Source organism: Protopterus annectens, chromosome 15.part0, assembly GCF_019279795.1.
Source record: "Protopterus annectens isolate FY-2018-M chromosome 15.part0, PAN1.0, whole genome shotgun sequence".
Classification (NCBI taxonomy): domain Eukaryota; kingdom Metazoa; phylum Chordata; order Ceratodontiformes; family Protopteridae; genus Protopterus; species Protopterus annectens.
In genome coordinates this window covers 530,317,773-530,333,779 of record NC_056749.1, presented here as the reverse complement: position 1 = coordinate 530,333,779, position 16,007 = coordinate 530,317,773, and the positions used below count along the sequence as shown (strand labels likewise).

General features: G+C 42.0%; 1 protein-coding gene across 1 annotated transcript in view; it reads right to left on the bottom strand.

The window, feature by feature from the left end:
* Positions 1-16,007, bottom strand: part of CUL4B (cullin 4B) — a 3,236,793-nt gene that overhangs the window by 899,187 nt on the left and 2,321,599 nt on the right. Inside the window, exon 15 of the mRNA XM_044057336.1 lies at positions 13,197-13,304. Coding sequence (XP_043913271.1) covers positions 13,197-13,304 — 108 coding nt within the window. The remainder of the gene's footprint in view (positions 1-13,196; positions 13,305-16,007) is intronic.

The following is a 16,007-nucleotide window of genomic DNA, read 5'->3' as shown; positions in this document are numbered from 1 at the left end:
CATGTGCAATCTCCCCATAGGAACTGCAATCAGGGACGCTGCCATGAGTCCCAAAACCTTCAACACCAGTTTGGCCGGGGCTTTCCTGCTTTGCAGTAGAAGAAGAACCTGTTCCTTGAGGGATGAAACCCTTACTTGAGGGAGCTTTACCAGTGTTAAGCGCATATCTAGGTCTGCTCCAATGAATGAAATACGCTGTGAGGGCAGTAAGGCAGATTTTTCGAAGTTTATGGAAATCCCTAGGTGGGAACAAAGGTCGACTGTATAGTCTCTGGCTTGTATGAGGCGACGCTCGGTGGTGGCGGTGAGGAGCCAGTCGTCCAGATAGGGAAACACCCGGAATCCTAGACATCTCAAGTGAGACGCTACCACTGCCATGCATTTGGTGAATACCCTGGGGGCTGAGGTGAGCCCAAAGGGCAGGGCTCGAAATTGAAAATGACTGTCTCCCAGCCGGAAGCGCAGGTGATCTCTGGATGGTCTGGCCATCTTGATGTGGTAGTACGCGTCCTTGAGATCTATCGAGCACATCCAGTCGTCCTCCTGCAAAAATGGAAGGATCGATTGAAGCGTGACCATCCGGAACTTTTCCTTCTTCACGAAGGTATTGAGATTGCTGAGATCCAAAATGGGTCTCCAGTCCCCTGTCATTTTTGGAACTAAAAAGAACCTTGAGTAAGTTCCGGATCCTTTTTGGTCCGGGACTGGCTGAATGACTCTTTTTGAGCAGCTTTGAAATTTCTATTGCTGCTGGGCCTCATGAGCGGGTGGCACATCTGGAAACCTTCTTTGTTGGGGTGGAGTTGACATAAAGGGGATTTTGTATCCTCTGGTTACAATGCTTTTTACCCAGGAGTCTGAGGTGAGAGTTAGCCAGGCCTGTGGGTATAAAGCCAGCGACCCGACTGCCTCCAGAGCAGGACAGTCGGGCCCCCATTCAGGAGTGCTGGAAAGGCTTACCAGGGATAGGATCCCTGTCGCCTTGGTTGTGCGGACCCCATCTGCCACCGGGGCGACATCTTCCATGTCTGCCCCCCCCTCTGCCTCTGGGGGGGGGTCACTCTGTGTGGCCTGGAAAGATCCCTGAGTTTTACGGAACCACATTTTTCCGCCTCGTTGCCCTTTGGGGTACGGTCTAGATGGAACGGAAAAACGGACTCAGACAGCAGACAGAGTCTTTCCTTCTTGCTCACACGGTGTTCGTGTCTCTTTCACTTTGGGCCCAAAAAGAGTGGTACCATCAAAGGGGGCATTGGCAAAGGAAGACTTGAAGGCTTCCGCAAATGAGCACAGCTGCATCCAGGATTGTCTTCGTAGAGCAATCACTGAAGCTGCGGCTCTACTCGACCCTTCAGCCGCATACGAGATGAGCCTCATGGACGAGTTCACTATGGAGGTAAGGGTGTTAAGCTGTGCTGTTACCTTATCTGAAACAGCAGCATCTGTGTTACCCTGGAGGGTATCTCTCAGCTCCTTGATGAGATCCCTCTGTAGACGTGTAAAATGTGTCAGATAGTTTTGCGAACGCATGGAAAAAGTCGCTGAACTAAAAATGCGCTTCCCGTATCTGTCCATAGTCCTAGAATCCTTATTAGGAGGATGAACAGAAGAGAAAGACTCAGACATCTCCTTTTTAGTGGCTGCAGCCACCACCATAGCGTCAACCGGGACTGCTTTGGTGAGATAAGTCTTGTCCTGGGGAGCGGTAATAAATTTGCTTGGTTTTCGAGGGACCGGTTCCATTGTGTCCAGTGTCTCCCACGCCCTTCGAGCAATCAAATCCATTAATTCATCGAAGGGCGGAGTAACCCAGGAGGTAGAAGGTTGAGCACCAAAAGCCTTCAGCAACACCGACTCGTCCTCAGTGGGGGCTAGGGACTGCCATTCACCCCTCTGTTTTAAAATCTCCAAGATGTCCGCAAATGAGACATCCTCGGAGGGGGATTTTGGGGACCCCTCTGACTCATCCAAGTCAGTGTCAGAAGTTAGAGATTCCTGCGGGGAATCTAAGTGCCTCCTCTTGCACAATCTTTTCCTCGGAACCTCATGGGAGGGGGATTCCGGTGAGGCCTCCGAGGAACAGGGGGCACCCTCTGGGGGTGGCTGAGACAATGGTGCCCCACGCTTTGGATGTGTCGTGGGAACAGAAACAGAGAGCGGCTCCTTAGGGGAGGGAGAAGACGCCTCCGATGAAGTGGTTGTCTGTGTAGACAAAACCTTCCTCATAAGGTCAAAAACCCCTGAACCTCGGGTCGAGGACTCCCCCGGTTCCGAAGAACATGGAAGAATCCCAGACACGGGGCCCATGGGTCTCGACCCCAAGGACGGAGCCGAGCCAATCTGCGCCAAGGCCCCGAGAGGGAGAGTCGGTACCGAAAGGTCGGTACGACTCTCGGTCCCGAAACCAAGGAGAGATCGTCGACTCCGCGACTCACCTATAGGTTCCGAAGGAGTCGAGGTCAATGGTGTCGATCGTGCAATGGACGGTTTCGGCACCGAGGGCTCCACTATCATCGGCTCATCCTCTTCCGGCTCCGAAGACTGGATGGGTCTCGAAGGAGGACCTGTTGGAGATAAGGGGAGGCCATCTAGTTTCAACACCAATTGGGAGGAAACTGCAATCAACTTGGAAAGGGCCGTGTTCTCCATAAGTTTCTGCATGACATGATCCACATCAGTATCGGATAACGGTCTGGAAGATCGGGTCGAAGGGGCCGAAGATGGCACCGACCGAAGAATGGAAGGTGGCGGTAGCTCCGACACCGGTTCCAAGACCCGGGGCTCAGTGAAAGATAAACGTTCGACGCCCCGAAGTCTGTGGAACCGTGACGAACTTTAGAAGATGAACTCGGAGCCGATGACATGGGCTCCGACATCTTTGACCCCTTCGAGGACTTAGAAGCCTGGTCAGACTTGTCCAAAGCCTCCTGGAAAGCAGGCTTAAGAAGTCCCCTGTCTATAAGTTTCCTGCGTCTATCTGTCATGACCCTACCACTGAAGGAATGGCATATAGAGCAATCCTCTTGCAAGTGGAGAGGGCCAAGACAGTAGACGCAGGAAGTGTGGATGTCAGTGATGGACATTTTCTGCCCACACTGACACCTTTTAAAACCAGACTTGGCTTTTTCAGACATAATCAGCAAAAACACTTTTACTGTAAAAAAGAAAATTTAAACACTAGCTATAATTAAGAGGGGAAAAGTATATATATATAGCTATAGGTTATAGAAAGGTAGGCCCCAAAGGGAAACCTATAAAAAAAAACAATGACAGAACTTACACTACACACACACACACACACACACACACACACACACTATAGTAAGATCAGAAACTAAATTCTCAATAACTAGAAGAACTATAAGAACTTTTAAACAAAACAATAACTATCTTATCTGCAATAACAAGTTTTCTCTGGTCCGAGCTGTCTTATCGATGTGATCCATTGCAGCGGCAAACTAGATCTGAGTAATGGCAGGGAGGATTGTGGGATATAGCCTGGTCTCGAGCTTCTCTAAGATGCAGAGCTTTGCTATGCGGCCGACTCGGAGCCGAGGATCGGCTCCGAACCTGTGTGTAAGAACAAACGGCGAGATTGAACACTCTCACATGAAAAGTACTTGGATCTGGTAAAGGAAAGTCATTGGGACTGTTTCCTGTAAGGTTGTGATTTGTCTTCTCTGCTTTTGGAGGTAGGAACACCCCATTGTTTAGGCCTGTAACAGCCTTGGGGCTGAGATCTGCCTCTGAGACTTCTGTATCTGCCTCTCTGTGGCCTGTCTGACACTGGAAAGGACCAATATTTTGAAGGCCAGTTCCTGCTAAATCTGGGTGGCTGTACCTGTAAGAAATCCTTAACTGTCTGCATGGATTTCGCTTTATCCTCCATTTTCTTCAACACCTCTTCTGCTTTAGCACCAAAGTATCATGCTGTAATGGAGCATCTAATAATTTTGCTTTAACATGATCAGGCAGATTCTGTTCCTTTAACCAAGCATGCCTTCTAATAACAGAACCTGTAACAGCGGCCATGCAAGAGGCCTCCAGTGAATCATAACCACATTGCAAAGTATGCTTTCCCACTTGTTCAGCTACATGCAATAAATCCTGCATTTACTTGTTCTCTGAACATTCAGAATTTGGCAACATTTTCTGTTTAAGCAGTGACATTAAGTATTGCTGATATTTAAGCATATGAAACTGACAATTTAAAGCCCTTACAGCCAAGGTAGCAGAAGTGTAAACTTTTTTTCCCCCATCTGTCCAGTGCCCTAGAGTCCCTATCAGAGGGAACAGGGTTTTTTGCAGTGGAAGCTTTGACCCCTTTGGGACCCTGAGATACAGTTTCTGGGTCTGCAGCAGGGTTTTTATATAGGAATTTATGAGAATCTGGGACCCTGTAGTATCGGTCTGGCTTAGCAGGTGCAGGGGGTAAAGAGTCAGGGAACAGGCCGGACTCTGAAAATACATCATCTACCATATCTAGAGCAGGTGGAATAGCAAGGGGTCTGTGCTGAGGAAGTAGCAGAAAGTCTCTGAGCTTTTTCTTAGACTCTGAGTAATCTTGGCTCTCCCAGTGGAAATGCTCCCTCATAGTATGCAGGGTTTCTCCAAAAGAATAATCCTCAGGAGGAGAGGCTGAAGGAATGGATACTTCAGCATCAGAATCCTCATAGGGAGGAATAGAATAATCCTGTTCAGAAGAGAAATCAGAGGAAATAGAAACCTGATCAGAAGAATCATATTCTCTCTTGCCTAGGCCTCATCAGGAGGGGGATGGGAACCCCTGATCAAAGTAATTAGGTCTTCGGCCATTTTAAGCATCTGTTTTTTAGGCATGGAAGTCTGAGTAGGAGAATGCTGTACTTGTTTCTTTGTCTTTAGAGCTGCTTTAGTCTTTGAAGCTGAAGATGGCTTAATATATAACTGTGTAGGTCTGAAGACACCCTCAGCAGCCGATGCCTGCTCAGCGGCTCCGGACCCATCTGAGGGAATGATTTCCGAGTGTCCAATACCTTGAGTATCCAGAGGCCCAGTCGGCTCCATGTGGGAGTCGGAAGCGGCCTGTGGCTCTGAGGTAGCGGGCGCCAGGGGCTGAGAAAGCTCCTCACTGACAACCAGCGACTGGCCTAACGGATGCCTCATCATCGGTTTTGGACCTCGGATGAATATCCTTTTCCTTGTCCTTGCGTTTTTTGTAAACTACGGTCATCGGCTGTTCTGATGGCATTATATAATTAAACCTTCGGCCAAAGTAATGAAATGCAAAATCGAACCAAAGCATAATAGTGCGTTGGTTAAATCTAGCACAAAACCGGCACCTAGCAACGTCGTGGTCAGGGCCTAGGCAAGGAATACAGTAAGAGTGGAAATCCTTATGAGGTATTTGCTTCCCACAAGAAATACAATTGTTAACTTTTACTGACATCGGTCTGGAGCAAGAAAAAAGTTTCCCCAACGGGGTACTTAGCTTTAATGAAGACTTCGGTTCTGAAATTCGGATTTGAAAATCTCGGGAGTCGGCCGACCGGCACTTGCGAAATGCTTTTGCTTCGGGCACCGTGCGACAAGAAAGACTGAAGAAAATGGCGTCGGCTGCATCTTTTATACCCCTGGCACACTGACATCAGGGAAGAGGCGACAGCAACCGACGCCGGACCAGGACTTTGGAATTCAGGCTGACTGCGGGTAGCCTGCCAGAAGGATAACCCAACAGTATTGACTGCAACAGTGAAACACGATGAACATCACTACACATTGCATGACCTGACCTGGCAAAGCTTTTGACACAATTCCCCACTCAAGCATAGTAAAAAAGCTTAATAAACTGGGAATAACCCCCTATGTCACCCAATGTATTGCCAACGGGCTTGCAGATAGGGCACAGATAATCAAAATAGGATAAATTACCTCCACAAAGAGGCCAGTCACCAGTGGAGTCCCCAAGGGTTCTGTGCTGGGACTGCTCCTGTTTGGCATCTACTTTTCTGAAGTAAAAGCCAATAATAAAGGGTTCTGTCTGACTAAGTTTGCAGATGAAGGAGCAGGAAACAGTTACTGACTCCCCAAATAACTTAGCCTGCAGGAACGTTTGTCTCAAAAATAACTGATGTCAAAATCAAGGTCTGAAACTAAATGCCAAAAAATGCATTACTGTTTCCTTTGGAAAGTCATCTACCCTAGGGAACTAACACATTGACAATACCCCCTAAAAGCTGACCCCCCCGATTTACTCAGCCTTCATTAGGCCAATCACTGAATAAAATTCCCCCTTTGGCATGTATCTGTCCAGACACATTCAACTGAAATGCCCACAGAGATAACTTACTAAAAGGATTACAAGGCCTAAACAACATGTCACACATGGACTTAATCAAAGCCCTGCCACTATACTCAGTATCCTACAGAATGCAAAGAGGTGACCTGTGTCTGGCATACAAGGCAGACCTATTACTGATACTCAGTCTACGGATTTAAACCTCTTCTGCAACATCAAAAGAATGGTTTGGAGGAACAGGTATATTTTGCAGAGAATACCACTATGGATCAGAATCCCCTTCCATATAAAATTAACTTTACCCAAGTCCATTTTCAAGCACACCTTAGGTAAAGCTGATCTATAATCAACTGGGATAGGTTATTTCAAGCAAAAAATGGGAAACCGGCTAGGCTTAAAATCACTAGGAAAGGCAGCTAGCCTAGTACTTACCTATGAATCTAGGAACAATAAAAACAAGCATATGTCAACGATAGAAGGCAAATAAACAATGCTACAAGCAAATATTTTCAGGAATTGCTGTAAACACTGGCAGAAATAAAACAGCAAGATATATATGTTTTAAACAAATAAAGAATCTAATAATAAAAAGAGGAAGTATCCCCAAATTGGGAAAATCAGCACTGGATCCTGTTAGGGGTCAGATAGCTTTCTTCTTTGGATGGCAGAAAGACTTGGCATTCACTTCCTATGACAAGTGAAGGCTTTCCTCTCAGGATATGCTCAGCCAATCAGCTGTCACAGGATGACAGAGGGAAGGGAGTCTTAGCTTTTAATAGCTGGCCTGTACTGGGATACTCTGGCAGATAACCCAAAATGCCACTGAGTCAGTGGGAACAATGAGCATATTATCTGTCCAACAACAAAACAACATTAATCCACCATCAATCCTCTAAACACTCTAGAGGCACCCTCTTTTCCACAACAGAAAATCTCTTGAAGGGCTTGGTGCCCAAACCCGACTTTTACTCAACTCAACTTTGGCTGACTAGTGGTTCTGGGCACTTAGAAGGTGCCTTAAAAGCTTTGCAAACTGGCCAGTTGTTTTGTCTTTAGCATGATATAACCCATGTAACGGGCAACTGCAGCAGTGATCCTTATGAAGAAGATCAGGAGGAACTGGTGTAGGTTCAGGAAATCCCACTTGCAGTATATCATAACATTTCTTACTGGAATAGTGGAAAATTTTGTTCCCAATAAAACAATAGATTCACTCAGTAAATTGTTTAAGAAAAAGAAAATCCTTCAAAGGGACAATAAGACATCTGAATAGGAAAAAAAAATAGAAACAACCTCTTTACAATCAATTATTGTAGTTCAAAATGGTGAACCTCTTCAGAAAAAGAAACAATTCTTTTTTTTGCTACCTGAAACAGAAGAACTTGAAGAGTCAGGAGCCTGAACTAAACCTTGAGCTAATCTCAATAAATCCCTCCTCTCCAAAGTAACAGAGACAGCTCCCCAGGCTGGCAAGACAATGAGGAACTCACTACTTCTTCCAGGACTGACAACAGTGGGTCTCCCTTGCTGTCAAGGGCACTCAAACAGATGTAGAGGGTGTGTCTAACCCTTGGTCCATGGTAGCTCTAGGGACTACACCAGATAGAGACAAGGAAAAAGATAAATGGTATGAGGAACCAGAAATGGTCACAACAGAGTCGCCAATCTGCTGCTGAGGCACTTAGTAGCCTGATATAGTGGCAAACACTGCTTGCCAATTATTTTTTTTTCTGTGTGGCTGGAAGAAGAATCAATCAGTAGGTTGTTCCACGATACCAAAAATGATGCCTAATTCCCTGGGAAGCCTGGCAGCAGGAGTTGGTAAAACAGGCAAGTATTAATAAGGTACACTTCACCACAAAAAACACAGTGAAAAACACTTTAAACACTTACCACATCCCCTAAAAGTAAAATACCACATCCCCTAAAAGTAAAACACAACCTTTACCAAGAAAAAATGGTTTAACAACTTTTTCCACAAATGTAAAAAGCAATGCCCCTGAATAAAAGTTACTAAAAGTCACATGGCAGTCTACAAAAACAATTTTTTCCTCTAGCTTAAAAAAAAAAAAAAAATATATATATATATATATATATATATATATATATATATATATATATATATATATATATATATATATATATATATATATATATATATATATAAATATGCGCACACACACACACACACACACACACGCACACAATAGAACAGCATTAGCCAACTGTCAATCCTCAAAAGTCTGTGAGGGTAGTGCTCCTCAGTGGCAGGAAAGTCCTGAAGGGCTTGGTGAGCAAACCTCTCTTCAGCTCAGCTCGAGCTGATTAAAGGATTGGAATCTGGTTGGCTGTTACATCTATAGCAGGATATAACCCATATATAGCTAAGGCTACTGCAGCAGTGGTCAGTATGATAAACATGCAGGATAATGAAGTATATATGAAACACTAACACTTTTCTACTTAACTGCTAAAAAGAGGAATTTACGGAATGGATGCAAATCTTTAGGAAGTCAAGAAACACACAAGATACTATGTTGTTACAGTAGCAGAAAATATTCTAAGAACTAAGTCAACACAGGAATGGAGAAAGGAGATTTTGCCATTAGATACCACTACAAGTTGGGTCATATAAAATAGGCAAGGGGGGCTGAAATTTACTGCAGAAAATTAGCAAAGAAACTAAGACATTGGGAGCAAATAACTACAGCGGGAAGAATATAGTGGGATGAGGCCAAGCAGAAATCTGGACCGCATGTTAACAGACTGCATTCCCTACCAGGGATTAATATCAGAATAAAGGGAAAGGGGAGTGCTAAGGGAAAGAACAGCAGAGAGTTTTTATTTGAGTTTAGAACTGAAAATGCTGTTAAAATGGATAATTAACAGGAAATGTAAAATACTGTGTGATAACTAATGAATTAAAGCAGTTTAGAAAAAAACTGGAAACACTTGGGAACAATGTGAGGACATCTGTATGACTCAAGTATGCAACATAGTCCAGGAGGTTTAGGATTTTTGCTTGAAGTGTTTGCATTGCCATTTTTCTACTTTAGACATCAGACAATTCTTCCTCATGAACACAGCAAATGTTGGAATTATGATAGGAAACAGCAAAGTAATTGGAAACTTGATTTTTGGGAATGTAATGAGTTGACAAATTTTAAAAACTTACTACAGAGTACTTTGGGAAAGCAAATTATTGTATGTAAGGAAGTTATTCTTTTGAGCTGGGACACATGATTTGAATTGTCCAGATACTGCAACGACAGTTTCTAAGTTTAATACTAGAAAATAGAAATCAACATCTAAACCAACTGCAACCAAAGCACTGATTATTATAAAGGGGATACAAGAAATAGAGGTATGTTTAGAAATGAGAAGCAAACTGCAAAGAACAAAACTGAATGTGTGAGCACAATACAAACAGAATAATATTCATGAGGAAGAGGAGGCATTTGAGAATGCAGGAATTGAACTGATGTAATACTGAAGTGAATAATGACTGTAAAAAGTAAACATATGTACACAGCATGAAAATAATGAAACTATAATTATGGTTTGTTTTCTATAAATACCGATGTATCTATGTCACAGAGTAAGTTATGATTTAATAAAGATGTTTATTTCCCAGCCAACCTATAAACACATTTCCCAGCCAACCTATGAGTAGTCATATCATGCACAAATATCTAATTAACAAAAAAGTGGAATTTAAATTATCAAAATTAAATAATCTAACATTATTAAAAAGGACTGCAAACCATGACTATTACTCAAACTTCTGATGCATCACTGTGGAAAACAAAAAAATGTGTGTGTATATACAAATATACGTGTGTGTGTGTGTGTGTGTGTGTGTGTGTGTGTGTGTATGATTTACTTCTGGCATTTCGAATCCACTTTGGTGGATGCTTTAGAATGTTGACCCGAAATGTGGAATTCAGAATGTCAAAAAGTAAACCAAAACAAAAATTAATACATCAACAACCATGGTTCGATGTATTCGACATAGCAGGAGGTGACGTCACTCACCTCCTGCTAAGCACATTAACATACTGTTAAGCTGTACAGTCAATGGTACGTTAATTTTACAATTCTGCATGGGGCAGCCCCCCACACCCCCTGCACATTAAATATACCAAATCTGAGATCGCAGTACAGCGAGAAAAAGGGCTAATTCCCAGTTCCTCAGTGAACCGAGATCCCCCTGCACAATGTTGAACCCAAATGTTTGACTTACACTACCCGTTTGCTGTAGTGTAGTAGATTCATTTAGGTTCAACATTCTGCCTGCTTGAAAACTGCAGGTCGACCGATGCAGTTTCAACATTTTCAGTGTAAACCTATAGATATATATATATATATATATATATATATATATATATATATAGATAGATACACACACACACACACACACATATACACACACGGTGGATTTTGTGATATAAAAAAAATGAGACCACAAAATAATTTCAAAACTTTTCCCACCTTTAATGCGACCTATAACATGTACAATTCAATTAAAAAACAAATCTGTTAGGGGAAAAAATATAAAAAATAAAAAATGTACATTAAGCAGGTTGCATAAGTGTGCACACCCTTAAACTAATACTTTGTTGAAGCACCTTTTGATTTAATTACAGCATTCAGTCTTCTTGGGCAGGAGTCTATCAGCATGGCACATCGTGACTTGGCAATATTTGCCCACTCTTCCTTGCACAAGTGCTCCAAATCTGTCAGAATGCAAGGGCATTTCTTGTGTACAGTCCTCTTCAGGTCACCCCTCATATTTTCTATTGAATGTAGGTCTGGGCTCTGCCTGGGCCATTCCAAAACTTTAATTTTCTTCTAGTGAAGCCATTCTTTTGTTGATTTGGATGTATGCTTGGGGTCACTGTCGTGTTGAAAGGTGAAATTCCTCTTCATCTTTCTAGCAGACGCCTGAAGGTTTTGGGCCAAAAGTGACTGGTATTTGTAACTGTTCATAATTCACTCCACCTTGACTAAAGCTCCAGTTCCAGCTAAAGAAAAGCAACCCCAAAGCATGATACTGCTACGATCATGCTTCACTGTGGGGATGGTGTTCCTTTGGTGATGTGAAGTGTCTTTGTGCCAAATGTACCTTTTGGAATTCTGGCCAAAAAGTTCAACCTTGGTTTCATCAAACCACAACACATTTTCCCACAAGCTTTTGGGAGACGTGGTGTACTGTTCTGCAAATTTAGCTAGGCCTGGATGTTCTTCTGTGTAAGCAAAGGGTTCCATCGTGTAACCCTACCCTACAGTCCAGACATATGCAGAATACGGGAGATTGTTGTCACATGTAGTACACAACCAGTACTTGCCAGAATTCCTGCAGCTCCATCAGTGTTGATGTAGGTCTCTTGACAGCCTCCCTGATCAGTTTTTGTCTTGTTTTTCATCAATTTTGGAGGGACGTCCAGTTTTGTGCAACATCACTGTTGTCCCATATTTTCTCTACTTTTGATGACTGTCTTCACTGTGTTCCATGGTATATCCAATGCTGTGGAATTTATTTTTGTACCCTTCTCCTGACTGATACCTTTCAACAATGAGATCCCTTTGATGCTTTGTAAGCTCTCTGTGAACCATGGCTTTTGCTGTAGCAGGCAATTGAGTAAATGTCAGGAAAATCCTACTAGGACAGCTGAACTTTTTTTAATCAGTCTCTTTAACTGATGGCAGATGTGTACCCAAGAAGACTGAATGCTGTAATTAAATCAAAAGGTGCTTCAACAAAGTATTAGTTTAAGGGTGTGAACACTTATGCAATGAGTTTATTGCATGTTTTTTTATTTTTTATATTTTTTCCCCTAACAGATTTGTTTGTTTTTCAATTGAATTGTACAGGTGATAGGTCACATTAAAGGTGGGAAAAGTTTTGAAATGATTTGTTGTGGTCTCATTTTTTATATCACAAAAACCTGGCATTTTAACAGGGGTGTGCACACTTTTTATATCCATTGTGTGTGTGTGTGTGTGTGTATATATATATGTGTGTGTGTGTGTGTGTGTGTGTGTGTGTATAGACAGATATGTACATATGATTTTAATATGTAGTATCAACCCCACTTTCTCTGTCTTTTAGCTCTGTAAGACTGATAACTAGAAACACAACCAATAAAGGACCAGACTGACTAATACTGACTGCCCACTCACATTAATGCTTCTAGAAGTGCTTACTCACATGACTAATTCACTCTTACTAAGCATAATATAAAGCAGATGGATTTTCCTTCCTATTCAGATGCCTATTCACAATGATAGTACTCAATGCAGTTCAAATGGTTACTCAGAAAGTCAGTTTACAAGTATGAAGGAAAAAGATTTAGACAGACAACCTACAAACTCTCCGAATAATGGCTTCAAATAACCTAGAATAAGGGCTGTTCATTTGCATCGAGCAAGAGAAAGAAAGCAGAAGATTGGTTTGGAAAGATAAAATCTTACCCTACGTTTTTAAAATAAACATAAATGCATGCCTCTCATCCTTTTAGTGAGAAAATTCTGGACAAAAGCCAACAATAACGGTGGCATAAACTCCCCAAATCAGAAACAGATTTTAAAAACTGCTCTTAAAAACTTAGCAAGTTGATAAATAACAGATTTTGCATTAGCGTGCATTTTGATGATGTGACATCCGAAACTCATTAAATGCATGTCATTATTTAGTAACTTCATTCCTCAATGATTTGCCAGAAAACTACAAATTATAAGAGGAAAAGTCCAAAATATGAAGCACAAACCTGGACATTTTGCGAAATTCTGGACAACTGAGAGGTATGCATAAATGCAACACATCACTACTCATTTAAAATAACCAACATACACTATAACGTTCAAGCATCCTAAGTCTCACATTACAATAGAAAACAGTTTTATTCGTAAGACAGACCTCTGCTGGTAGATGGACTTCCATAGGTACGTAGGTTGGCCAGTAACCCATAGTGAGAATATTCACAGTCAATTCAATATTACCCGGCATATTCTGGTTTTGCATATACTAAAATAAATTAAAATGAATATAAATAAATATTATTCACAGAAGAAAGTTAGACATTTACAACCAAAATAAATGCTTACAGGCAGCTCACTCAAAACTGGGTTAAGTTACCACAAATTAAAACAAGACTTTAGGAATTTGTCAACTGGTGAAAACTCAATCCTACTGTATTAGATACACGTCTACATAAAAATACATGTCTAGCAGTCAAAGTCACTGGAGGGTATAAACTCCTAAGTGATACTCCTCTCTTGGTAATGCCAAACAGAAACAGTACAGTTTTGTAAAAACTTACCATAACTGTAGATGTCATTCTCTTCACTGTTGCAGCATTCCTTACAAAAGGGATATCCTGCCAATGGGCGGGGGGGGGGGGGTCATCTGATATCTGGCCAGTATACCAAAGCATTAGGTTGCTTATGGTACACTGTATGTCACACATATGCTCCCCACATACAGCGTAGGGCATAAAGGTGATGTCCGAACGTACCATCCTAGGAGGTGACAGCCACAGCAGGAACGCTAGTGCAAAGAGTAGAGACATAAGAAGTACATCCAGAAGAGAAAAGAACCAGGGTGTGGAGGGAGTGAATACTGCAACAGTGAAGAGAAAGAATCTATTATTATGATAAAGTTCTTACACAACTGTACTATGCCCTTACATTTCAGTGCTGCAGTATTCCTTACAATAGGGAGAGTGCAAAAGCTCAGTAAGAAGAAAGAAAGGATCAGCAAAGCTCTTTAGGAACACATGAAGAATGGCCCTAGCAAAGCCAGCTCTAGCTCTGGATATCAAATCCAACTGATAGTGCTTGGTAAACAAATTCCAGGTAGCTGCCTCAAGAATACAGTTAGTTTCCAAACCCTTGAAAAAAGCAAAAGAAGAAGCCACAGCCCTAGTAGAATTAGCCTTAACAGAAAAAGAAAGGCTGCTGCCATGAAAGGTATAGCAAAAAGAAATGGCTTTAGAAATCCAAGAAATAAGTTTGCTTGGAAACAGCCAATCCTAAAGATCTAGGAAGAAAGGAAACAGAGCTGATCAGATTAATGAAAACTCAGACTTATCCAAATAAAATCAGAGCTGTCTATGGACATCCAAAGTGTGCAGCATCTTCTCACTTGCAAATTGAGGAGAAGGGAAAAAATGGGCAAATGAATAGACTAAAAAACAACTCATTCACCTCTTTGGGCATAAAAGAAGGATTAATACGAAGTAACACCCTGACCTTATGGAACATTAAAAAAGGACAAGCCATAAGGACTTGAAGCACAAACACACATCTGGAAGAATTAAGGGCTAACAGAAGTACAGTCTTCCAAGAACAATACTGTAAGGAAGCGGAAGTTGCAGGTTCAAAAGGAGCCTGGGTCAATTTTTCCAAAACAAAATGAAGATCCCAGACAGGAGAGACAGGCTTCCCGGGAGGTCTAATATGAAGGACACCTTTAAGAAAAAAAGATGAGAGCAAAAACCCCAATGGAACACTTATCTAAAAACAGTTTGGTGAACCAGCAACAAAGTGGAAGTTCAGACCGAAGATCAAAAGATGGCATGTGGATTGGCAACAAAGAAGTTCTGAGAATGTTACATCCAGATGTCATCCTTATGCCCTACACTGTACGCTGGGAGCATATGTGTGACATATAGCATACCTTAAGCAAATGAAAGGCTTTGGTATACTGTCCAGATGTCAGAACTCCCTTGGCAGGGAACCCTATTGTAAGGACTACTGTAAGGAATACTGCAAGAGTGAAATAGAAGGACATAAAATGATTATCGACATTTCTTGTTCCACAACATTAGAGCCTAACTCTTCAATACCAAGAGAAAGTACAGCTGCATTAGATACAGCACTATGGACAGCAGATATACCTACTCTGCAAATCAATTTGCAAGATAGCCCCTAGCAACTTAAATTCTGGGATTTCCTCCTCTGATTTCTCAAACTAAGCCCAATTCTGAAAAAGTACTGTTGTGTAGACAGTTTCCCCATGACTGAAGATGCTTTACTCTGGTCACTATGGTCACCTATACTTCCTACATACACAATTTGTTAGTAACAGTTATCCCCTAACCCTCCCCAAGGCAACATTACTACAATCATATAAACACTCCTGCTTCTTTTTAACTTGTACCCAACTTCTATTACATCTTTTAGCACTATTCCAAACTACCTTTCTCACTCCCATACTGCTTTGCACTATATTCATTCATAGGTACTGTTGAGGAGGGGTGTTGACTAGCTATTTTACACTGTATCTTCTACATTTTTTCAAATAAATCCTCGCCCGCCTCTTCCTATTTTTAAGTACATCCTCATTCTCTAGCCTATTAAACCCCTCTATTCCTTACATTCCAGAGAAGATAACAGGACAACCTCTCCCTGAACAGAAAACACTTATTTCCTACCTACCCTCTATCAACTTTCAAACTCCACCACCACTAAATATCAGACTGCCCTGCTACTTCTTTTTCCTTCTTGATCCCTACTTCCCAATACCTACCAACAATAACACACTGGCCCATTTACTTAATTATGCTACTCCTCAGCTTATCCTCTATTCTCCTCCTCCAAATGGGCCACTGCTCATCCTTTCATGACTCTAATAACTGCTAAATTTGTCTCAATCTCCTATTCATACTTCTTTCCTATACTGTCCATGCATAGCACCAAACCTATTTAATGACAACCCTCACCTTTA